This window comes from Dichomitus squalens (assembly GCF_000275845.1).
Source record: "Dichomitus squalens LYAD-421 SS1 unplaced genomic scaffold DICSQscaffold_40, whole genome shotgun sequence".
NCBI lineage: Eukaryota > Fungi > Basidiomycota > Agaricomycetes > Polyporales > Polyporaceae > Dichomitus > Dichomitus squalens.
The window spans coordinates 169,025-191,845 of NW_006766922.1; the positions used below are offsets into that span (position 1 = coordinate 169,025).

The 22,821-nt window shown below is 54.6% G+C and overlaps 8 protein-coding genes across 8 annotated transcripts; 6 read left to right on the forward strand and 2 right to left on the reverse strand.

Moving 5' to 3' along the window:
* Nucleotides 1-494: 494 nt before the first annotated feature.
* On the forward strand, nucleotides 495-4,576 carry DICSQDRAFT_173051 (uncharacterized protein; the record flags this gene model as incomplete). Its single annotated transcript, XM_007368846.1, has 3 exons — nucleotides 495-1,760; nucleotides 1,849-1,999; nucleotides 3,726-4,576. 3 exons carry the CDS (start codon nucleotides 495-497, stop codon nucleotides 4,574-4,576), a joined length of 2,268 nt encoding a protein of 755 aa, XP_007368908.1.
* A 2,414-nt stretch (nucleotides 4,577-6,990) lies between these two features.
* On the forward strand, nucleotides 6,991-8,639 carry DICSQDRAFT_173052 (uncharacterized protein; the record flags this gene model as incomplete). Its single annotated transcript, XM_007368847.1, has 9 exons — nucleotides 6,991-7,031; nucleotides 7,092-7,123; nucleotides 7,181-7,331; nucleotides 7,448-7,509; nucleotides 7,568-7,674; nucleotides 7,734-7,819; nucleotides 8,217-8,265; nucleotides 8,313-8,365; nucleotides 8,429-8,639. The coding sequence occupies 9 exons, from the start codon at nucleotides 6,991-6,993 to the stop codon at nucleotides 8,637-8,639; spliced, it is 792 nt and encodes a 263-aa protein (XP_007368909.1).
* Nucleotides 8,640-9,326: 687 nt separating this feature from the next.
* DICSQDRAFT_162961 (ubiquitin-domain-containing protein) lies at nucleotides 9,327-10,605 on the forward strand (the record flags this gene model as incomplete). The annotated part of the gene is made up of 3 exons (XM_007368848.1): nucleotides 9,327-9,439; nucleotides 9,677-10,061; nucleotides 10,084-10,605. The coding sequence occupies 3 exons, from the start codon at nucleotides 9,327-9,329 to the stop codon at nucleotides 10,603-10,605; spliced, it is 1,020 nt and encodes a 339-aa protein (XP_007368910.1).
* Nucleotides 10,606-11,877: 1,272 nt separating this feature from the next.
* DICSQDRAFT_110328 (ribosomal protein S6e) lies at nucleotides 11,878-13,321 on the reverse strand. Its single transcript, XM_007368849.1, has 6 exons — nucleotides 13,227-13,321; nucleotides 13,147-13,166; nucleotides 13,030-13,081; nucleotides 12,490-12,945; nucleotides 12,254-12,433; nucleotides 11,878-12,192 (listed from the first exon to the last, which is right to left on the reverse strand). The coding sequence occupies exons 2-6, from the start codon at nucleotides 13,163-13,165 to the stop codon at nucleotides 12,174-12,176; spliced, it is 726 nt and encodes a 241-aa protein (XP_007368911.1). The 5' UTR covers nucleotide 13,166; nucleotides 13,227-13,321; the 3' UTR covers nucleotides 11,878-12,173.
* A 129-nt stretch (nucleotides 13,322-13,450) lies between these two features.
* Nucleotides 13,451-14,331, forward strand: DICSQDRAFT_156835 (uncharacterized protein). Its single transcript, XM_007368850.1, has 3 exons — nucleotides 13,451-13,505; nucleotides 13,563-13,804; nucleotides 13,916-14,331. Exons 2-3 carry the CDS (start codon nucleotides 13,570-13,572, stop codon nucleotides 14,134-14,136), a joined length of 456 nt encoding a protein of 151 aa, XP_007368912.1. The 5' UTR covers nucleotides 13,451-13,505; nucleotides 13,563-13,569; the 3' UTR covers nucleotides 14,137-14,331.
* A 499-nt stretch (nucleotides 14,332-14,830) lies between these two features.
* On the forward strand, nucleotides 14,831-15,946 carry DICSQDRAFT_110334 (HET-domain-containing protein; the record flags this gene model as incomplete). Its single annotated transcript, XM_007368851.1, has 3 exons — nucleotides 14,831-14,961; nucleotides 15,033-15,070; nucleotides 15,258-15,946. The coding sequence occupies 3 exons, from the start codon at nucleotides 14,831-14,833 to the stop codon at nucleotides 15,851-15,853; spliced, it is 765 nt and encodes a 254-aa protein (XP_007368913.1). The 3' UTR covers nucleotides 15,854-15,946.
* A 1,399-nt stretch (nucleotides 15,947-17,345) lies between these two features.
* On the reverse strand, nucleotides 17,346-18,418 carry DICSQDRAFT_139460 (uncharacterized protein). Its single transcript, XM_007368852.1, has 3 exons — nucleotides 18,253-18,418; nucleotides 17,873-18,151; nucleotides 17,346-17,607 (listed from the first exon to the last, which is right to left on the reverse strand). The coding sequence occupies exons 1-3, from the start codon at nucleotides 18,364-18,366 to the stop codon at nucleotides 17,446-17,448; spliced, it is 555 nt and encodes a 184-aa protein (XP_007368914.1). The 5' UTR covers nucleotides 18,367-18,418; the 3' UTR covers nucleotides 17,346-17,445.
* Nucleotides 18,419-18,528: 110 nt separating this feature from the next.
* Nucleotides 18,529-21,045, forward strand: DICSQDRAFT_182620 (uncharacterized protein). The gene is made up of 11 exons (XM_007368853.1): nucleotides 18,529-18,830; nucleotides 18,882-18,983; nucleotides 19,063-19,327; nucleotides 19,377-19,446; nucleotides 19,501-19,706; nucleotides 19,766-19,870; nucleotides 19,924-20,010; nucleotides 20,074-20,141; nucleotides 20,195-20,400; nucleotides 20,451-20,613; nucleotides 20,689-21,045. The coding sequence occupies exons 6-11, from the start codon at nucleotides 19,843-19,845 to the stop codon at nucleotides 20,815-20,817; spliced, it is 681 nt and encodes a 226-aa protein (XP_007368915.1). The 5' UTR covers nucleotides 18,529-18,830; nucleotides 18,882-18,983; nucleotides 19,063-19,327; nucleotides 19,377-19,446; nucleotides 19,501-19,706; nucleotides 19,766-19,842; the 3' UTR covers nucleotides 20,818-21,045.
* The last annotated feature ends 1,776 nt before the right edge of the window (nucleotides 21,046-22,821 follow it).

Genomic DNA, 22,821 nt, shown 5'->3' on the forward strand with positions numbered 1-22,821 from the left:
ACAGGTAAGAGTACTGTCAGTTCCAACTCCGACGCCGGTGGGTCCAGGGCTCAAATACGCCGATGCATATATCCACTCTTCCTTGCCACCACTACTTCCACAACCATCTGCAAAATGCTCTTCTCTAACGACTCCTCACGTCCCTTCATCGCCACGCCCTGCAAAGAAATGGGTGTCGAAGCGCTGGAGTCCTTGGCCAAGCAGATCCTAGCTGAGTGTATGACGCTTAGGCTATGCAGCCCTCGTGTGCGGTCTGAAAAGAGCTAGGAGAAGTGAGCATACTTCATCTGCGTCTGACTGCGCATGCCTGTTCTGATTATTAACTCGTAACACAGGTACATGAGCGCGGTGAGCCCCCAGCGATGCATTCAGCATGTCGCCGTCTAATAGGGAGCATGACTACGTCTCTACAGCATCGAAGCGTCCGGAGCGCGTTACACAAGGGGTTCGCCGTTGTCGGAGGACTCGCCAACGCATCGGTGCCTATCAATCGCATGCCTCCCGAGATCGTGACGCATATATTTCATCTTTCTCCCTCAAGAAGCTCTGGTGCCATCAAGGGACGGGCTGATACGCCGTTCGGCATAATTTCCGTAGAAGACCTGCACCGACTCCCAAAGGTGTGCCGGTATTGGCGCGAGCTAGCCCTCGCGACTCCATCCCTGTGGACCACCGTCTTCCAAGAATCAGAGAACCCGAACCTACGACATAGCATATACCTCCCAAAAGACCCGACTCTTAAATTGACTGTCGACGTCAACGGTTTCTTCCATAGGATCTCTCCGAAGACCAGGGATCTGCTACTGAAAAACGCATCACGGATGCGGACACTGGTGCTTCGTTGCGGTGCTGGTCTGGATGCACCTCGGGAGTTCCTGGAATCATTCGACGCTAGCGAACTCGAACACTGCTACATCCTGTGGTTGAACCTACATGTCCGGGCGGACCCGTCGATGGCCCGTTTCCTTCCCTTCTTCTCTGGTGGCGGTGCTAGGCTGCGAACGCTCTGTCTCCACTTGGTCCTGGCTCTTCCTACGAACGAGTTCTCTGCGCTATCCCTCCTGGTGCTAGCAATGAATGGTAGTAGAATGGCGCCGCCCCATTGGGACGCATGGGACCTCCTTCTGTTCTTCCCCCGCTGCCCCAGTCTCGAGGAGGTATATGTCACCGACGTCTATCTCCCTAGACATCGAGCGGAAGGTTTCTCGGGTGTGCTTGAGGGCTTTTCTCCCGTCTCCCTCCCGCGCTCGCGCTACTTCGCCTTCACTTACTCCCCAAATGAAGAGTATCCCGCAGACTCGGCTCCTGTGTGCCTTCTGTCACATCTTGCCATTCCGTCCTTCTGCCACCTCTACTTCAAGATCCTTTGCGAAGGTAAACAGCTTCGTACAAACAAGGCGATCCTGGACAGTTTTCTTCGCCACGTCCCCTATAAAGAACGGACTTCCCGGATTTCGATTTCGTTCCCTTCTGCCCTTTCCACCGTGCTACAACTCGTCTTTAAGGAGGGGTCCCTGAGGCTCGACTTCTATGGCGACATGGTCCGCAGTGACATGGCTGGCGACTCAGGCTACGACATAGACTTGCCAGTGCGGATCTTCTTGCGCGCCTACCCTAATCTCTTCCTTGGAACCAAGGAACTCCAAGTACACTACGCGGATGATCATCTTATGGGCGCACTGGACTCGTCCTATTTCACCACCGTCGTGCCTAACGTCGAAGCTATCGCCCTCGTTCCCAGCATCGCCAGCTTCGCGCATGTGGCTAGTTCCAAAGCCGAGCTGGCCCTCTTCGAGGCGGATTCCGACACAATGAGCACATTTGAAACGTCTCTTGACTCTGACAAAGTCGACCTACCCCGCCCTAGACACGATATGGTTCTCGCTGGAGGACGCCGAAGATGTCGCGCAGCTCCAAGATGTGCTCTCAAGGCGTGCGGCGCAAGGCTGCCGCATCCGCCGCCTGATCCTCTACGTTCGCGATGACGATCCCTACGCAGGTCCGGACGATATAGAACAGATCGATCCCTTGGATGTCACCCCCTGCAGGCACTCGTGGAGGTCATCCTCATGCCAAATCGGCGCGAGTGGCTCGCGAGCTTGGCGAATGGGCCTTCCCCCCCTAGTACTACCCGTAGAGACTGGCCTTCGTGGGATCTGTGAGCTGGGGATCTTATGAACATGCATGGCCACTTAGGAGAGGGACTGGAGCCGCACGCCGCACTTACAAGGCGGCCCAGTGTGCATCACTCGGGCTTCTTGAAACCCGCTGGGGTGCCGAGGACGATTGTCGGTTTGTTTGGCTTGTACATGGGGCCTCCGACCACGTCTTTCTCTGTCTCTTCTTTGTTGTCGTGTACGTACTTATGCATACAGTAGTTGTAACTTGAACTAAATCGATGCTTGGTGGCACGTGCACGGTTCCCACGACAGATATCGAATCTCAGCGCTTATGAGTTGGGTCCCGGTCCGCGTGGCCTTGCACCCTACCACCACCACCTCCATAACTGTTCACAATATGTTCTTCTTTGAAAGTTCTCCGCGTCCCTTCGCTACCACGCCATGCAAAGAAATGAGCATTGACGCCCTGGAGTTGGTGGCCAAGCAGATCCTAATCGAGTGTGCAATGCTCAGGTTGTGCAGCCCCCAAATGCGATCAGAGAAGAGCACGGAGCAGTGAGTAATCCGTACCTTGCGCTCCCCAGAGCTGGCTGTAACTCCATACGCGTACCGTAGATATTCGGACCTGGTGAGAAGCAAGCATACCGTCGGAACGCGGCATTGTCTGACAGGTAACATGACTGCGTTTCCTGCAGCTGCAAACGCTCCAGAGCGCTCTCCATAAGGGTATTGCCATCGTAGGAGGACTCATGAATGCGACGTCTCCCATCAACCGCACCCCTCTTGAGATTTTGATTTATGTCTTCAATCTCTTGCCTGCACGAACCTTTGACTCCTTCAATGGCTCCGCAGTAACGCCGTTTGTGCACACTCACGTGGCAGATCTTCATCTGCTGCCAAAGGTATGTAGGTACTGGCGTGAGCTAGCACTCGCAACCCCCTCTTTGTGGACCACCGTCTCCACTGCCTTATACGTAAAGGATGGATCAATAAGGTCTAGCCTACGGCACAGTATATACCTTCCTAACGACACCTCTCTCAAACTGGACGTTCACATAGATCACTACAACATCGAGGGCCTCCAAGGAACGCAGAACTTGTTACTGAAGCATGCTACACGAATAAGGACACTCCAACTTGTCCGTTGTCGGGGGACTGGCGTAATCCCCAAGTTTCTCGACTCGTTCGACCCGAGCGAACTTGAGCATTGCTGCATTGACTGGTCGGAGACGCATTCTGCTCATGCACCGCCATCGAAGGCACGATTCCTACCATTATTTGCCGGGACTGCCTCCAGGTTGCGATCCCTTTGCCTCAAAGAGATCCCGGTCCTCCCTGCGAATAAATTCCCCGTGCTATCCTTTTTCGCGATAACGTTGGATGTCGCCGGTGCTTGGGCGCCGCCTCATTGGGATGCATGGGACCTCCTCAGCTTTCTTGCTGGTTGTCCGAGACTAGAGGAGATATACGTTCTCGATGTCTATCTCGCCACCCATCGAACTCAGGTCTCCAATGCCACGCTCAGGAGCGGTACCAGATGCATTTCTCTTCCTCGCTTGCGGTACTTCGGCCTCGCCTATGCGCTAAGGGATGATCACACCGTAGACCTCGCCCTTGAATGTCTTCTCACGCATCTCGCCATCCCATCCTACTGTCACCTCTACATCGACGTGCGGGACCAACGGGGGCGGCTCTACACCAACAAGGTCATCCTAGACAACGTTCTTCGTCACATTCCCTCCAAAACTCGTCCTTCCCAAATATTGATCTCTGTGGTAGAACGCGATCGCACTGCGCTACAACTCGTCTTCCCACAAGGATCGATCAGGCTCCACTTCAGTGGCCAACGGTCCTACCATGAAGACACGGGCGAATTCGAGTTGGACCTGAGAAATTTCTTGCGCGCATACCCTCACCTCTTTCTTGACACTGAAGAACCGCGATTCCAGTACACGTCTGACGGAGTCACCACGGAATTGCTGGACTCGTTCCTGTTCACCGTCGTCCTTAATGCCAGAGCCATTGCTATCGTTCCCGACATCACCTGGTCTCCACGTGCCCCAGGTTCTGCAGCAGGGTTGCGAATCTTCTCGCTGTCCTCTGACTCGGAGTGGGACTCTGAAACGTCCGGTCCACTCCCATTTCCCGCCTTAGATACCCTCTGGATGTCGCTTGGGACCGTAGAAGAGGAGTCGGAGCTTGAAGCCGTGCTCTCTGCTCGTGCATTGCAGGGTCGGCGTGTTCGCCGCCTGGTCCTTCATATCCGTCACGACGACGTTGTGGTCGACCAAAGCAACCCAGCTGAGCAGATCCACCGCCCGGATGTCGCCGCGCTGCGAACGCTTGCGGAGGAGGTAATCGTGATGTCATGTGGGGTTGCGTGGATGGCGAGCCTAGAGAAGGGACCGTGCCTACCTAATGCTGTCCAGGGAGACTGGCCTTCGTGGGCCCTGTGAATTGTGAAGCTGATGCGTCGATGCCCGTCTTGCCGTTTCAGCGTAGAGTCTGACATTGCGCCTGGAGCGCAATGCGTGATGCGCTGCGATACCATGCATCATATAGCCGACCACCCCTGTACCATACATAGATCCGCCACAAGGCGTCGCCTTTCTAACGTCAATGATTTGATCAGTTATTATCACCCACTGCCGCGAAACTCAGAGGGTGCGTCTGGTAGAACGACCAGGCCGATATCCGCGGTTGCCCCCCTCACAGTTGCTGACGTGTCCCGCATCCAGGACGCTAACACAAAGCGTGTCGGGCTGGGGATTGACCAGCCCGGCCCATACGAAGAGTCTGAGACGGTGAGCGCGACCGGTCGGCGGGAGGCATATGCGCTGAAAGCTCGCCTCCGAGAACAGGGCATTGCTTGCGCGCCGACGCTCCTCGACGGTCTCCAGGAACGGGAGGTTGCAAAAGGATGGGAACGTGGACGGCATCAACAGCCTCGAGGTATATGCAGGCTACCCCGCAACCAACGCAAAGACGAGCGGCCAATCCCAAATCCCTTTTCCTGAGTCGAGAGCGGGAGTGAGATGCCGATATGACGCGTAAGAGGAGTCGAATGCAGGCTAGGAAAGGGTTCACGTAGAGACGGATGTACAGATTTGATCGTGGATCACTCGTCTATCTCAGCTTCTCCAAGCCCAGTCCGTCGTATGCCAGTCGGGCAGCTCCGACGCGCCACGCACAGACGTCCGCTGCAGTCTGAGCTCAATTCACGAGCAACTTTGTGTCATCGGATAGTAATATGGCGGTAACATACCGGAAACTCCGGCGGTCGGACGTCCGCAACGTCATTCGGCTTGAAAGTCTACTCCGATACTGTACTCACCCTCTTGCTTCGGATGTTCTCCCTCGTCAATGATTTCCACTCTAGCCTTCACCGATCACCGCTTGCCCTCGCACACGTTCCAATCTCTCCTGGCGTCGTTCCGCAGCTCTTGTATGTCGCGCACACCCGTTGGGCCCCGTATCAGTTCCGCGACGGTCGTCGTGACCGCGTACATATCCTAGGTGTGCTGAGACAGGCTTTGGGGAAGCATCGGCTGTGTCGGGAGCATTACAAGATGCGGTCGGTGGTTTTGTCAATGTCGCGCGTGAGGCGGGGGATGACCTCCTGGTCCTGCTTCAGTAATTGAACCTGTTCTGGAGTTGGTCAGACACAGATGCAGGTGGAAACGGGTAGATGTGAGATACAGGGAGAAACGATGGGAACGCACCTTGATAGCACAAGTCCCGGATCCGAGGCCAAGACGTCAAAGCGCTCGCTGAGCGGGTAGAAGGGCCATTTTTTACTTGGAGCTACTTGACACGGGCCTTGAGCGAGTCGCAGTAGTTGGTCTCAAAGCAGTCCATGTGGTATAGTCTGAATAGACGAGTGCAGGACAGCCAACGGAAATCGGCAATCTCACGGGTGACGGCGTCCAAGTCGCGTAGTGCAGTGTCACGCGTGACGAATCCGTGCCCAAGTCTGCAAGGGACGACGAGCTCGAGTCGTCCGCACTCTCTTCATCCGATATCTGCGAGCCCAGCCTTCCGACGACGCTCAAATCTCACCAGCCGTACCCTTTGCATTCAGAATTCAGATGTGATACACTGATCTGCCACCAGACTAGCCAGGGTCCCTCATAAAGCGGCGTCATCCGTGTCACATCCCTCAATCCGACAGGGCGACTTGGAGCGTCCGGGAATGCCTTGTTCTCCAGCCACCTGTACTCGAGCTGATGTTTAATAGACGCCTTGATGGCCGCCAAATAGATTGATCCTCAATGGTGCATTCTCTGCGCAATCGCTACCATGGTACGCGACAGTGCTACTTCAAGGCAGTACATTTGCCTTCGTATACTAAGCCGACTGGCTCAGTTGCGGATGTTCTCCATCTGTGTTTCTCAGGCAATGCACGAGATATTCACGTCCTTCCGAAAGCATCTCGGATGTGAGATTGTACGCGCTGCTCATCTGAGCCATCGAAACGTTAAGTAGCCGTTGAGTCGACGTTCAGGGCTCTGCCGTGATGTTAGTCAGTTGCCTCAGTTGCCCGATCTGTGAGTTCTATCACTTAATCGCACCTGCATACATCTACTTTTGCAGTGGATGGCTCGACAGATATATCGAATGCTTAACAGCATGCATCCTCGGTGCCGGTGCCTAGACTACAGTTACATGCTGGCGATAATTCACTTGACGATGAATCTGATCTCAAAATGGGGTATAGTTCTATCTTCCGGCTACGAACACGGCTCTCTTGGCGGGTTCAAGGAGGTCAATAAATAGTCTTCACCCTATGGTCCCAAAGACAACCATACCTTCGTTTCGACACCTGTCTCATACCTCTGGACTTTGCGTGCTACTTCATTGAAGCATCAGTATGGCCGACAACTCAGATGTTCAGGTGGCAACTGAGGTATTGTAAGTAAAGCTCAGACTGATAGCCCTTACACGTGATCTAACCTCTGAGCTTGCGTTTAGCTTCGGCAATTGCTGGACATCAGCCACCACTGGTTCGTTCCAATCGACACCATGTATATTCTCTCAAGCTTATTGCGTCTCGTTTATAGCGCTACTGGCTTACGACTTCGTCCTCACGTTCCCCAGCGAGGTGACGCTCTTCTGGAAGGGAGGCCACCTTTCCGGAGCAACCCTTCTGTGTCTGCTAAATAGATACATCACTCTCGCGTCGCAAGTCATTAATAATGTCTCGCTCCCATCGTCTGTAGAGGTATATCACTCTGTTTCTAGCATGGTTAAGTCAATGCTTGACATCATCACAGAGGTATACACTGATTCTCAACAACTCCGGACGTTGCGTTCTGACCCATACGCAGTGCATTCTCCGTATACATTGCTGCGGCTGTGTTGCAGGCGTTGCAGTATCTCCCATGGGCTGGTACGGGACCTAAACTTTGTATGGAATCGACAACTCTGACAGCCACTTTTTCGTACAGCATTCTCAGCACTCAGAGCATATGCTCTTTGTCCTGACCCGTATCGATGGGTCATTTCCGCAGGTATTTTCGCTCTGTCTTCGGTGCCCATTGTCACCGATTTGTGGGTGCGTACTCCGGATTTGTCATGGTCGAGCAGCATAGAACAGTATATTCCCCCGCACAGGTAAACCTGCACGGATTGTCAGTTGTGAACGATCCGGTCCTGGGCATCATAGCCATCACTCCGGTATCAGCGAGCACGATCACGAAGTGAGAGAACTTCCTACACTGCTCCGTGACATGCTGTCTGACACCGTGGATGGTAGATGTTGGTACATGTTTCATGACATCGTGTTTCGGGCACGTTCTGAGACGAGACGTGACAGTGGAGGTGGTGACGCGATCTTCCTTGATTGCTTCTGATTTGGCGGTTCTATGTGTTACCTGGTTCCGAACATATGAAACTGCAAAGCTATCTCTCCGTCGCCTCGGCAAGCGAAGCTTGGCATGCATTCTTCTCCTCGATGGTATGTACTAGGGGTCGTCGCTCGAGCCCGATGAGTGTAGTACTGAAGCACCCTATGATGTTATGACAGGGACAATCTATTTCCTGTGGGTGCTCGCAATCGTGTCTAGGTCAACCGATGCTCACATGTTGAATCAACAGAGCGCTGCTCGTGTTGAGCATTCTCCAAATGACGTTCACCCTGACGGGGGTAAGCTGTACCTGGGGTATGGAATGTATACATCTGACGGTTATCAGATTGGGAATAAAGTGGATTCACCAACGAGCGTGATTGCACTTCTGGAGGAACCGTACGTCTACGCTGCACCCTACCCTACCATGCGGATCTTACTGAACTGTTTTGTTGTGTTCAGCTTGACCTCCATCCTCATATCGAGGTTCCTCATCGACCTGCAGAAGGCCCAGTGCAAGCTGGCGGGCTCTTCTCGGTCAGTCTCACTCGGGGAAGTTGCATTCCAATCGCAGACCTCGGGGAGCACCGGTTGCTTCGTTGGATCCTTGGGAGCCCAGCTCTCCTGTCATGAAGTCGACGAAGAAGAGGACGAGATGGAACATAGGCTGTAGGCGTCGGGCGGTTGGTCGACTCGTCAGCGGTGGTGGTGCATTCGCAATTTGACTCACAATCCGTACATTTCCTTTCGCTGAAAAACGGAAGTCAACAAAGCCTACGTATCTTGTCTTGTAGAATTGTTGCAGAACTATGTTGACAGACAAGGCAAATCACATTCGAGGCAGGTCGCACGCATTGACGAGGCGCATCGCCACGTGTTGAACGCGCCGAACCTCCTACTTACCGGTCGACAGAACCCTGAGCTCATTTTAGATTCGTCCACAATGGAACATGTGTGTTGCTCGCCTAATAGGCGTCGACAACTCGATCCGACGTGATAGCCTGTGCACAATGAGGCAGCCATAACGCTGGGTTGCGAACCGCCTTCATCCCCTTGCCCCATCCTTTCTGCTGCCAACCCACTCTCCCATAACAAGATGAGTCGACGCGACACGAATCCAAGGACAGCTCCGTCCGAGTCTTCGCTTGTGGCCATCAGGTGGAAGTCACGCACGGCCTGCTTTGATCGGACTAGTGTCCAAGTGAGTCCCATAGCTTGAAAGAGAGAACCAACCAGGACCGAGTCACATCTACAGACGATCGTCGAGAAAGCATGCGGCCACTGCGGCCTGGGGTCCGTCCAACAAGACTTTGTATTGACGGGAAACGTCGATTGCCTGAAATGCGAGGTCACCGACGACATGCTCAAGCGTCTCCCCCGCGGAGCTATCCTTACCCTGACCAAGATCACGCAAGAATGCGATTCGGGAGATGAAGATGAAGGTGAACATCCGGACTGCTCCTCCTCAAGTATGTAAGTGTGATCCGATTATAGCCAACTACTGCGAGTCTCACTCCATATCCTCAGGGAAGCCAATCGTGGGCACAATGTAAGGGTCAGCCTGTCCACAGACCTTCCAAGCCTCTGAAACCTCATGCTCTAGAGAGGCAATCATGCGAACAGTGACGCTTTCAAGATTTTCGCTAGGACGTAGGCAGATGATTTCCTTGCTCCCTGAGCTATCTCTGGGTTAACATTGGTTCTACGAAGACTTACTGGCAAGGTTCTCACCTTTGATGGGGTCCGATCCGAAACTACCGTGTCAGAGATCAAGAACAAGATCCGAGACAAGGAAGGCTATCCAGTAGACAAGCAGCGCTTGATTTTCGCTGGAGAGACACTGGAATCAAGCCGCGTGCTCTCTGATTATAACATCCAGCGTGAGAGCACGATTCGCCTACTCTACAGCCACAAGGGCGGCAAGCCAGTCATATATCTCTTCTCTCCTCATGCGATATCCGACGCAACCGTGTCGATCAGCCTCGCTCCACAATGGTCATTCTCCCACATCTACCCGCAGGTAGACGTGAAGGCTCTGGCTGCTGGCAAGGAGCAGGCCTCCTGGTCCATCTCAGCCAATCCTAATGGCTCGCTTGTAGAGAGGCACTGGCCTAGAGCTCTCGTACCTCTTCTGGGAAGCTACTTCGAACACCGCCATACCGCCGAGTCCTCCTCCGAGCCCTCGTCTTGATGTACCCCCGCCTCTCGTCGAGCATTTCGATCCAGCCTACCCGTCCCTTACACCTGAGTCGCCCACCGCCATCATTATTCCTTTCAGCCAGCTGCTCATGTACCTCGATCATACCCTCAAAGCCCTCAGCCTCCACACCTCCGCTCGCAACGACTTCATCACATATTGGCTCCCTGCGCTCTCCAAGAAGCCGTACGTTGCCCTCCGCTTCCTTCCCCAAGACGCGTACGAGCGCGCCGCCGAACTTGAGGTGACGCCGTTGCCGGATGTCATTACGCGTGTCTTTATGCTGTTCGGAGGAGTGGAGGCGGAGGAAGTGGAATTGTGGTCCGAGGCGATGGAACAAGTCGGTAAGGTGGATTGGGTGGACATCGTGGGCGTGAAGTCGGGAGCTTGGGACGAGCGCGTATTCAGAGTTCTGGAATGGGGCGCTATGGAGGTGTTGTGATGCGAGGTGTGTTGACAAGTAGCATTGTAGGTGAAGTCTCTGGGATCGATGGCAATTGAGACGAGCGCGACAGAAGGAATGGACGTGAAGGATGTGATTAAAGGCCTTGGATGGGTGTTCAAGAAGGCAACCCCTTCGTTAGAGGAGAGGGCCGGCGACTACATAAGTAGATACAGTGCAATCGCAAGGCCCGGGCCAATAGCCTGGGCCTCGGGTGGCTCGACGTTCCGTAGCTGAACGGCGCTGAGGCGTCTTAGGTCGGGTGGTTGTGCCAGCCGCCGAAAGAGGGCGTTGTCCATTTCTCGCGCTGCGAACACCTGGGGTGGACGAAAAGGTGACATTAGGCAGAGCTCGAATGAACGGAACGGATGATCCGTGAGAAAGTGTTGTAGCCCAGGACAGGCGGACCCGAAGTCTCTTTGTGTAAACCGTGAGATTGTCATATAGAAGCGGGGAAGAGGCGAAGCAACGTATAGAGGCTACCACAGGAGGCAGCCTATAACTCGTGGAGACCGCCTTACAGGTTACAGCGAGACGCGCTGAGGTCATCCTCTTGACCCGGTCCGTGACGTCAAGAACCAAGTCTTCATCGTCCTCGCCTTTGATTTGGTTCTTGTTGGGGTGTGGAGGACCCCAGTACGCGTCCTCACGTCTCATGTCGATATCAGGCGGCTGCTGAACCGATGAGAAGCAGCACATGATTTTGAGGAAGATGTCGTGTTTCAGGAGTGCAGGATGGGATGACATGACGGAAAACGAGAAAGATCATGGCCTGAGAGTCGTTTGGAGAGTGTAATCAGTACGGCTACGAGAAACAGTATGCAAATGACGCGTGCCGCGTTGATTCTTTGATGATAGTCGATGCGGTACAGTACCTCGTTTTCAATTGCACTCAGGAGTCACTTTGGACATTGCGGCAAGATCTGCCCGGCGTTAACGAGAACCCAGGATGAATTGGGAGGGAGATCAACGTTGATTGAGTAAGACGGAGGCCATTTTCTGATCACTCGTCCTGCAACTACCACTGAATCATCACTAGCCGTCTGGGCCGTGACCCCGAAAGGATGATCCTACAGTGTCACGAAACAATCAGTTGGAGAAATGTTCGGATACTGAAGTGGGAAACCCACGCTATGAATGATAAAAAGTGCCACAGGTTCCGTCTTGCTTCACTTCCGCGCACATATAGCCATCGCACCAAGCGGCTTGAAAAGCAATATGTCTGTCTTAGACGAGAGCTAAGGTGGAAGCTGGTCGAACTTGACTGTGTATGACTGAAGACGACACGAACATGTCAGGCGCATACTTCCTAGCCCGCTCAAATTTGCAGACTCTGGTACAAAAACACTGTGAGGTACGCCCCGGTCATCTAACACCATGAAAGTAACGAGCTGATGATATGCAACATCGTGTGGGGTTCTCACAGACAAGCAGTACACGTCGCCATTTAGTCGCATGTATGAGATTGCAGGGGTAATGGTGTGAGGGAGAGCAAAAGACATGACTATACGTAAAACCATACAACATGCGACCGCATAGGATAAGTGGATGCACCCCTGACAGGCGTTTTACGCAGCACCGGCAGCCCTGATGTTACACCACGGTCAATCCGACGAACTGACAATGATAGAGACGAGGAGAGACATACTTCTTGTGCGACGCCTTGACGGCTGCAGCCTTCTCCTTCTTCTCGGCAATCCGCTTGGCAAGGAGAACGTCGTACTCGGCCTTCTGCTCCTTCTGGCGCTCGATCCGGCGGCGCTTGAGGGAGCGGAGGTGACGGCGGCGCTGGAGACGGATGGGGGTGACCAGACGTTGGATTTTGGGCCTACAGAAGTACTGCTCAATCTCGGGCCAGTGCAAGCCGCTAACGATGATACGTACGCCTTGGTGTAGGGCTTGGCATTCTCCTTCTTCTGGCTCGTAACCTCCCGTCGGACAACGTACTTGCGGACATCATCCTCCTTGGACAGGTTGAAGAACTTGCGGATCTTAGTCGCACGCTTGGGACCAAGGCGCTTAGGGAGGACGTTGTCCGTCAGGCCAGGGATGTCGTTCTCGCCCTGCTTGACGATGACGAGGGAGAGAACGGCGATGTCGGGGCCGACGATGCATCCACGGACGGATTTGCGCTTGCGCTCACCAGTGCGGCGGGGGCGGTAGCACGAGTGGCCGTCCGAGAGAAGGAGGCGGACACGGTAGGGAAGGAGGACACCCTGCTTCATGGGGAAACCCTGCTTGTCGTTGCCACCAGTGATGCGGAAGACGTAACCCTTCCACTCGTCGCCGAGGGAGTCGCCAGGGACCTCCTGCGAGATCCGCTTGTCGTAGAAGACACGGCTTCATCATTGCAAGGACGGTGAATCGGCACGGGATTAACGATTAGATGCGAATATATGGACAGGAAATGGACGGTGTACGCACTATTTCTTCTCGTCATCGTAGTCGATCGTCTTTTGTTCCCCGGTTGCGGGGTCTGTTGCGGACACCCTGGTCAGAACACGAATCCCCCAGGTCCCGTCCCAACATGTACAAACTCACTGGCGATGTTGAGCTTCATGCTAGCAAGGTAGCGAGGTTAGTCTCCAGATAAAGCGGCGAGCTGCAGAAGAGTAACAGACCTTCAGGCCTTGATGGAGGGCGTATCTCGACGACGGCGACAGCGGCGACGAGATAGTCTTGAGCTCGAGTCGGATGGGCTGAGTGCTGGGCAATCGCGGCACAAACACCCTCAGCGCCTAGGCAGAGTGGCGGAACAAGGTTTGGTACTGTACAGCTCCTTCAGCCACCCAGCAGGCGCTCACGTGTCCGGTGCCCCACTGCAAACTCGACACTTCCCGCGCCCGACGGCACGCTCGACGACGACAAGACCTCAAGACTCGCTCCCCTCACCTAAAACTGTGCGTGTATTGCTGAGGTGCTGCTCGTGCGCTGGAGTGCTGATGGTATTCCCCCAGAGTCACCATGGGTCGCATGCACGCTCCCGGCAAGGGCATCTCGTCCTCTGCCCTCCCCTACCGCCGCGCTCCCCCCTCGTGGCTCAAGACCACGCCCGAGGACGTTGTCGAGCACATCACCAAGCTTGCCCGCAAGGGTCTTACACCCTCCCAAATTGGTGTCACCCTCCGTGATTCGCACGGTATCCCTCAGGTTCGCTTCGTGACCGGTAACAAGATCCTTCGTATCCTCAAGTCGAACGGTGAGTCTTCCGCCCATATCTGCGCTACCCGGATGCGGTCAGGCGTTTCGTATTTTGGATCGGATGGTCAGACGGCGGTCATGGGACTGAAACTTATTCCGGGAAATGCAGGTCTTGCGCCCCAGATCCCCGAGGATCTCTGGCACCTCGTCAAAAAGGCGGTCGCTGTTCGCAAGCACCTCGAGGTTAACCGGAAGGACAAGGACTCCAAGTTCCGTCTCATCCTCATCGAGTCCCGTATTCACCGTCTTGCGCGGTACTACAAGACCAAGCAGCAGATCCCCCCAACGTTCAAGTACGACTCTGCCACCGCCTCCACCCTCATTGCATGAGCTTCCAAGTGGTCGTTATATGTTGAACGTGGTTGTGGATGTGATGACGGAGAGGGGAGGGGCCCGTCGCAACACGATTACACGGCGACGGGTGGGCTGTCGAGACTATGTTATCGCTTGTACGCTTTCCACATGACACACCCAATGCAGAACCTAGGGATATGCATAAAATCTTCATCATGCCATCTGTTGTCCCGTCCCAACTCATGAGACCGTGAATACTCTTCGCTTCGACAAGAGCAAGGTGCCTCTGACAGGATGGTCTACTCATCGTTCTTGTACGTCTCGGATGATCAACGGAATAATTGACTCGCAACTGCCCTGTGCAGTGTATGGAAATGCCTCTAATCATTTGATCACCCCAATGCTACTAGGGTGTATATTGCACAAGCTGTGCGTGGAGTCACAGGGGGCGGACATGACATGCAGCGCCTAAGTCCTCACATATAACGATAAGTCAGGTCCGTGTCCTCTTTCTCTTAATCTACCCGGATACCCATCTCACATACTTGTGATCTGTTGGACATTCTCCAGCGCCGCTGCCACTCAATCGCACTCAGTGTCCTCAAGTCAGCTCCACAAGCGTCATATCCAGCTGAGCACATAGTTTGTACACACTTCTTGTACACTTTGGAGATGCGCATACAAATTGAGAATCTGCTACAGGTATCTTCATCACCCGTTACACCCTCAAATGCGGCTGCTGAACACCCGTACGGGGCGGTTTGAGGAGAAGAATCCGGAGCAGATCACATACGCTATTCTATCGCACACCTGGGACGAGATTGAACAGACTTTCCAAGACGTGCGAGAGATCCAGCGATCGTACGACGAACATGGGCGACTTCTCTACTGGAGACTCCTACCTGAGGTCACGCAGAGAGCACTCTACGCAGGCCGACACGTCGGGCGGGCTTTCATTCGCTTGACTTCTGTCGCCAGTGCTTACGAAGTCCTCCGTATCGGCATCCGACGATATATGAGGTCCCCCAGACAAGAATCACCATCACTTCGAGTCCGCCCTTCGTCCGATGGTCGTTTTTCGGGTATCTCCCGCAGGACCATTCCCCTCCTTACGTCGATATGGCACGACCCTCGACTGTCCTCGAAAGTGAAGGAAGCATGTGCGGTTGCACGAGAAAACGGCTACGACTACCTCTGGATTGACTCGTGCTGCATCGACAAGACGAGCAGCTCGGAGTTGTCAGAGGCAATCAACTCAATGTATGATTGGTACCGCAGCGTGGCAGTGTGCTACGCGTACCTCTCGGACGTGCCCTTTGGAGAAAAACATCGCGCCGGGTCCTCGCGCTTTCGATCCAGCCGATGGTTCAAACGGGGATGGACACTGCAGGAGCGCATAGCGCCGTCTGCGCTCACCTTCCTCTCAGAAGATTGGAAGGTCATCGGAACAAAAGGCTCCCTTTGCGATCTCGTCGAAGACGTGACGTCGATCCCGGAGGAAGCTCTCTTGCACACGAAGCCGCTCGATCTGTTCAGCGTCGCTGAGCGGTTCTCTTGGGCCGCCACGCGGCAGACGACGACGACGGAGGACAGAGCATACTCGCTGCTCGGTATCTTCGCCATTCACATGCCCACACTCTATGGGGAAGGTGAACTGGCGTTCCAGCGGTTGCAAGAGGAGGTCGTGCAGCGCATTCCCGACCAGAGCCTGTTTGCGTGGTCGCACGTCTACCTGAGCATTAAACCCGGCTAGGATCTGATCAAGCCTGCGTCACTCCGGAACGCATTGCGAATTTCCCACGTCGCGACTGAAGCCCCCCTTGGGGCGTCGGATGAACGATATCTCTTCGCTCCTTCCCTCAGCAAGTTCACAGCCGGGGGGAAATTGAGACATCTTTCTCACGACGCTGTTTTCCGCGTTCTCCAGCTACCCTTCCTCCCTGCTCCCAAGTACTCCTCCACCGCACACGGCATTCGTACCAAACTACCTCTGGTGCCCCTGTCTCGCTGCCTTCCTCAATTCGCAGCCACGTACCCCAGAGATGCGCCGCAGTCGCAGTGGCATCTGGCTATCCTCGGGTGCGAACATGACGACTACCCCGGCCACCTTCTCGGGCGCGTGTGCTACGTCCCCCCCTCGGGGTCTGGCATCGATTATCTATTCTGCGGCTTTGTGGAGATAGGCCCGCGTCCGACGCGCGGTCCACATGACCCCTCTCTGTTCCCTCTCTCGCCTGCGACACTCAAGCGCTGCCGCAAGCACATCACGCTCAGAACGGTGTACATACCCAAGCCTGCACATGAGCAGGCACACCCTTCTATGTGGTCGCAAGGCTTGGATGCTCGATTCAAGACTCGGCCCCTCGTCAATGCCGCCCTGGTGTTGCTGAGAACTACTCGGGATGCTTTGCGCGCCCAAGGGTACTTAGCCGAACTCAGAGGTCCGGACATGACCCGGGACACCAGCACTCACTGGCTCACCCTTGATCATGCCGATCACTCTATCACCATCGAATATCAGCAGCTCCCACCCGATGACGATGGAGAGGGCGTGGATAGGGTCCGTACCCTCCCCTCGCCATACCCGGACACGACACTGGCTGTCACGGCACAACTGAAGGTTATCCGACCACGTCCTCTACCTGGATTTTCTGCGGAGCTCCGCGCAGAGCCTGCTCCTGTTTACGTGTCTTCTAAGTCACGCTATCACTGGTTGCCGTCGAGGATGGAGAGCGTGAGCTTCCCCTGTACTGCCGCAAAGAGGGTCACCATGCACCTCGGCCTCGACAAATTGCTTGCCCCACCACACTATGCCCTACGCGTCGAGATCAGCACCGAGACACAGGCATATGCTCCCAGATCACCTTGACTCGATACACGATGAAGGATAGTCATCGACGTCTGACAGGCGAGCACGAGATCCGAAGAAGTAGTCACTAGCGTCGGATACCTCGGAAAATGCAGTCATGCTGGAGGGACTACCCTCGGGGACAGGGTATCTGTTCGAAATGGGATGGACTCGGTGCACGGCGTAGGCTAGAGGAATGCATCGGGCCTTAGGAAATATGTTGGCTCGATGTCTGACTAATAAGAAGAATCGTCGAGTAGGCAAACCTTACTCTATTGGATTGGTGGAGCCCTAGCGGGCATCGCTCTTGAGTATTTTGGCAGGGAAGGAAGTCTCGCTCGGTGGAAAGTGCAGGCCATTCACGAGAGCGCAGCTCCAGATAATCAAGCGGAACGATGCAAAAGCATACGAGAGCCAATCCGTACAAAAGAAACATACATTGTTCTTGTCCGAGGCGATAGGTTATAGCAAGTACAATTGATAACATTGATAACATACTAGATAGACAAGGTGTACTCGTACTCGGTGCTGACGCTTTGTGAGATCCAGAGGACGATGGCAGAGAGCATGAGGGCAACGTTTTGGGAGACGTTGGCGTAGCCGTAGTAGGTATACTGCTCTGTGTAGTGATGCAGGATGTACTTGAGCACAAGGACGGTCTGTGAAGTGGGCACAGGGTCAGCATCATTGCGCGCTCTCTCGATCTGAACCGTGTAGGATAAGGGAACATGGCAGTATACGCATCCAAAAAGGTTGTACTGCCGCGCGAAGGCTTCGCAAGATGCACCCACGTGTGTACGGGACGCCCGCAGCATCTTCACTACGTCCTCGTAACTCTCCTTCCAGGACTCGCATTTGATGCTAGTATTGCCAACGAAGAGAACGGCCAGGCAAATTCAGGCGAAGACAAGTAAGACTACTCACCACACTGCCCGCAAGGCCGCCCGCCATGAGCGCAAAGCCAATGAACAAGAACAACCTGGCCCGCCACACCGCACGCGCGTCGCCAAAGTCCTCATGTCCCTGCACGCGATCCTTGTCAATGAGGTTGATGACTATCATGCCAAGAAGGGAGCAGATGCCGGGCAGCCAGTCGACAAAGGTGACGTGAACCGGGGGCGGGATCTGCGGCTCGGTGTACGGAGGGTGTGCGTGTGCGGAGAGGACTGCCGCATCGAGAAACGTCCAGTTGGCCAGCGCAAACTATAATACGCAACAAATCATCCACACGGAGGAAGCAGAGGAGAGAAGGAGGGTCGCGACGTCAGATCGAGTGAGAGACGAAGAGGAGCGCCAGGACGTACGAGGCCGCCGGCGAGATATATTCCAATGGTCCTCCTGTGCTTCCCAAGACTGATCCCGGGGAAGGGGTTGATACAAACCCTACGAGGGTCGTAGTGTGAGCGGGGAAGGGCCATATGTGCGAAGGATGTTGGAGGAGAGGACAGCGTTGTCGGACAAGACGGTGGTGGCTCTGGGGAAACGCTAAGCGCTTCCTCGCGCTGCGCAAACAGCGGCGACGGCGCCTTGTGAGTTCTGTTCTCCCCCGCATCACAGTACTACGACATCCTAGCCTCGAACGTAGAATGAGCTCGAGTTTCGACTGGTGACTTTTATATGCATAGCTCTAGGTCTTCGCCTAGCGTTCTTGCAGTAAATGCTACTTGCCATCAGCAACCGCCATCCCAGTAGGCCTGAACTGTGACCTGCTACGCCTGCTTCTCTAGCACGGTATCTTTTGGAGTGCTCATCGGAAACCATAACATAATTCTCGCATCTGGACGACTGCTTTGAACAATAGATGATGACGACGTGCTTCGCGAACGGGCAAGGATGGCGTCTCGCAAGTTGTTATTTGGAAGACGCGGGACGGATACGGCTGGTAACACTTTCAACAAGTTATGATGATGCATTCCGATGGTGCTTGATACAGGAGCCTCAACCAAGCTAACTACCGAATAGTGTGGCGCGGTCGAAGATTTCTGTATTCGGCACGTAGCGGATCGTGGTCGTAACGACTTAAGTACGCTGGAAGGTTCGTCTACTTGTAATGACCTTCTTAATCGCATAGCGACCAATGTCGCCGACAATCTAAAACATTCTCACAACTTCAGGTACCGTGACGCAGAAGGCAAACTCGCTATAATTCAAGCAGAGGGCCTCGAGAGCGATAAGGAATCCGATGACGCTGTCGCCTGATTTACAGAAGCGATCGCGCACCTGCTAGACTCCTCGCTCATGGTGCCCATTGACACCCGCAATGGGGGGATGGCGTAAAGTGCCTGGTATATTTCAACATGACCATGGACGAGTGTCTCACCGTAATGACCTGCGCCAATGGCGTATCCCGTTGCCTACGGGACTAGCAGGCGCGCAGAGGTACGCTCATCATCTCATATTCAATTAAGACGACTCATGGACTTCATAGGCATTAGACTGGACTATGAAAGTCGATATCTTGTATAACAATGCTCAGTACAGACATCGACCGATCTATGGTGAACTCAGCTTCCTTCTCCAATCTGTTGCCAACGCTGACATGTTACCTCTAGACTGGGAAGTATACCAGCCGCGCCCGCCTGCGCTCGAGTTTCATCGCCAGCGGCTGCTCACACTCCTCACCGCCTTTGAGATTTTCTTGAAGCTCAACAGCACCGGAGCAGCTGCCTACGCCCGCAACACAACCTCGGAAACAACCTGATCCGGAGTCTCCCATGTATGTTATTCATCAGGAAGTCCTTTCAGAGTTAATAGGGAGGCAAGCCATGCAGTTCCGCCATCCTGAACCATTCATCAATTGAAACCATGATGTCACAGATCCTTCTCTGCAAGTGCGCGGATCATGGCAGCAGCTGAAGGTCGCCGTCCACTGGCACTCGCGGATTGCTTCTCGGATGGCCCATGCTTGCTTCCTCTACAAGAGTGAGCAGCACGGCACCTTGGCGCTTGGAGCTCCTCACTATAATCTGCGACAGGCATAATGTACGTCTGTGGTGGGCAACGCTCGGGCACATTCGAGCTTTGCGGAAACGTCTGGTGTCCAGACCTCCCCCGCACGGGTGGTTGGCGCGAGCGCCTCCCTTTTCCTGCCCCTTTCTAAACTACCGGATGGTCGTGCGCGACAGCAAAGCCTACCTCTTCACCGGCACCTCCGCCGTCGACTACTTCGACCTCGAGCGGGAGCACTGGGGCCGTATCTCTAGGCACTATCTCAACGAGCGCTGCGGCGGCGCCCAGTGGCCGTAGACCAAGCAGCTCTCGAACTATACCGCGGGCATCGCCAAGGGCAATCCTTACGTCTTCGGAGGCAAATTCAAGCGCGCGATTGGGTGCAACCTCTTCGCGGCGCTTAACATCGCGAAGAAGACGTGGACTCAGTGGAGCGAGACGACGGACACGGAAGCGCTCCCGGCCCAGTACGACGTGCCGGACCCGAGGAAGCAGCATGCGATGTGGGTGGATGTCAGGCAAGAGAAGATATACCTCATGTACGACATGGCAGATCAACAACAGGCGGCAGAGCTGTTCAGAACGGAGTTCGCATCATCCGAGGGCTTCGCGCGTATGATGACTGTTGGTCTTGGGACATCGCCAAGAGGGAATCGCACCGCGAGCGCGTCTCGGGCAACTTCCCATGCCCACACGCGGAGATGTCCGTCTTCTACGTAAGTCGTCACAGTACACGCTTCGAGTAGGCATCGGAAGTATCCGATCATTACCCTAACCAAACCCTCTTGTAGTACCCTAACGTTAACTCTACCATTATGTTCGGAGGTCACAATCCCGCACTGCCGTACTACTCCTCTTCCACTCCGCGCTTTCGGCATGTCCTCACTCCCAGCTTCCCGACGTACCGCGCACTAGGGTAACTCCTCACCGATCCTGCGGCGGGCAAAATGTTACTCTTTGGGGGCTACACGAACACTGACTGGGTCCCCGCGGGCAAGCACGAGGTGACGCGGAGCTACGTGGACATCTGGCAGCTCGTAGTCGATGTTCCGGGCAGGCTCTATGAGGTGTTGACTGGGAGGACGAGAAGCTAAGCGCACAGCTGGGCCCGTGGCAGGTGTACTACATGTGCAACACGGTGGGAATGCACAAGAAGTGCGGAGGTAAGTCTGTGGCAGTCAATGGCATAGGTGTGTACGTCTAACAATTGTGTTGTTTAGGTTTGTGCACAGGACCCGTGTTCTACTGCACGCCAAGCTGCCAGAAGGAAGGATTGCCCATCCACAAGGAGAAGCATGGTAGAAGACAATGAGGCTGACGCGTGTGCCCTACCCTGCTCTATACAGCTGAACGTGTAGATTGAAGCGCCCTCAGCCGCGCTAACGTTGCGGCCCCAGAGGAGCATCCGGATATGCTACAGCAGAGCTCTCCGTGGTTTACAGGTCGTTGTGACATGATTCGGACGCGCGCAGAAAGGCCGTCAGGCCAACAATTCGAGAGTCCGTACTCCCAGTCTCCGGCGGGTATACGTGCACATCACCGGGCTGTATCGTGCTAAGGGCAACCGCCGCCCTGACATTGGCCTGCAGACTGGTCAAATTTCCAGAAGGTATGATATCTGGTAGCGAACCTGCACTGCGCGTACCCGCGATTGACTCAATGGATTGCGGACTTGTGCGTCGGAGGAACGTGCGTATGGGTTCATTTGATGAGGTGTCCGCTGCCTTATCGTACACGGACTATATTCTATACTTGGTGCTAGTATTTCCTGACGTCTGTATATGTCAGGGCACATGGATATATGGATACACAAGCGTTCCGGATGTTTTCAGTGCTCCGTTATCGGAGCTTGTCTGTCGAGCAGGCTCACGGTGAGCATTGCCTCGGCTGCGGGGCGCTGTGTTGCTCGCGACTTTAATCGGCGTGGAGACCTCGTACGCGATGTCACGCTTCGCCCCTCAGCCCAATACCCCCTCCTGAAAACGTGCGTTGCATGGCATTGTGAGGCAAGGAGTTGACCACTCTAAGACCAGGTGGTAGGCTGGTTTGCCGAAACCACTGGAGGCCGAACTCCCTAATTGCCAGAGGAGTGGTAGCCTTCGGCGTTACAGAGCTGCCGGAGAATGACGCCTTGTCCCACCAGGGAGTCTCTCAACCATGAAATCGATCAGAAAGGACTTACCTGCCAGATTGCATAGCCTCGACACTAGACGCGAAGCTCAGCACATGCACATGACATAGGCACGGCGCTAGCGTATCGGATGAGCTTCGATTCACAGGAGGGTATATGGCCACTTCTTGTGAATGGAAGGTAGCGTATCGACTGGCGTAAGCAGACATGAGATTCGAATTGTACGGTCTCACAGCGCTCACCGATGATCAATCAGTCGTTCCAGCGGATGTAAAAATCAGCGTCGCAAGCCCCGTGCCGGGTGGTGTGTTCGGTGTCAGTAGCGTGATGGCCCAGGACCTATGATGCCTGATCCGGACGAAATTGGCCCCTCAAAAAGGCCTATGCCTGGTCCAGTCCGGTCAAATCGACCAAAAATTTGCGGATGGCCTGCGCCATACTCCGGACAAATCTGACGTGCTCAGGTCGAGGCCTGATCCCAGGCGGCTGTCGGGAGAGGACCGGTCCGGGGAGGCCTTGAGGATATAATGTCGTTGGCGCACTTACTTATACGTCCTTATACCTATGTTTATCTGTTGCTACTTACTTCGTGTCACAGCCATCCATGTGTGTAATATAGGTTGTTGTACATCTAGCCCGAAGTGTGACACCTCCTTACTCAGTCTATCTCCCAATGTCACACCTGTGCAGGCGGCGGACAACGTCAGGAGCATTTCGAATCGCAAGAAGACAAACGAGCTATTGCTAGCCTACGCCGTCACTTAATACTGCTCGCTATAATCCCTATGTCTAG

Coding starts and splice junctions, on each gene's coding strand:
- DICSQDRAFT_139460 (XM_007368852.1), bottom strand. CDS start 18,366: ATGGCCCTTCCCCGCTCACACTACGACCCTCGTAGGGTTTGTATCAAC. Junction 18,152..18,252: donor TATATCTCGCCGGCGGCCTC/GTACGTCCTGGC, acceptor TGCGTATTATAG/TTTGCGCTGGCCAACTGGAC. Junction 17,608..17,872: donor GCGGCCTTGCGGGCAGTGTG/GTGAGTAGTCTT, acceptor CCCACTTCACAG/ACCGTCCTTGTGCTCAAGTA.
- DICSQDRAFT_182620 (XM_007368853.1), top strand. CDS start 19,843: ATGGCCCATGCTTGCTTCCTCTACAAGA. Junction 19,871..19,923: donor TGCTTGCTTCCTCTACAAGA/GTGAGCAGCACG, acceptor AATCTGCGACAG/GCATAATGTACGTCTGTGGT. Junction 20,011..20,073: donor AGACCTCCCCCGCACGGGTG/GTTGGCGCGAGC, acceptor CGTGCGCGACAG/CAAAGCCTACCTCTTCACCG.
- DICSQDRAFT_110328 (XM_007368849.1), bottom strand. Junction 12,946..13,029: donor TACGATGACGAGAAGAAATA/GTGCGTACACCG, acceptor GCAATGATGAAG/CCGTGTCTTCTACGACAAGC. Junction 12,434..12,489: donor GCCAAGCCCTACACCAAGGC/GTACGTATCATC, acceptor GTACTTCTGTAG/GCCCAAAATCCAACGTCTGG.
- DICSQDRAFT_156835 (XM_007368850.1), top strand. CDS start 13,570: ATGGGTCGCATGCACGCTCCCGGCAAGGGCATCTCGTCCTCTGCCCTC. Junction 13,805..13,915: donor TCGTATCCTCAAGTCGAACG/GTGAGTCTTCCG, acceptor CGGGAAATGCAG/GTCTTGCGCCCCAGATCCCC.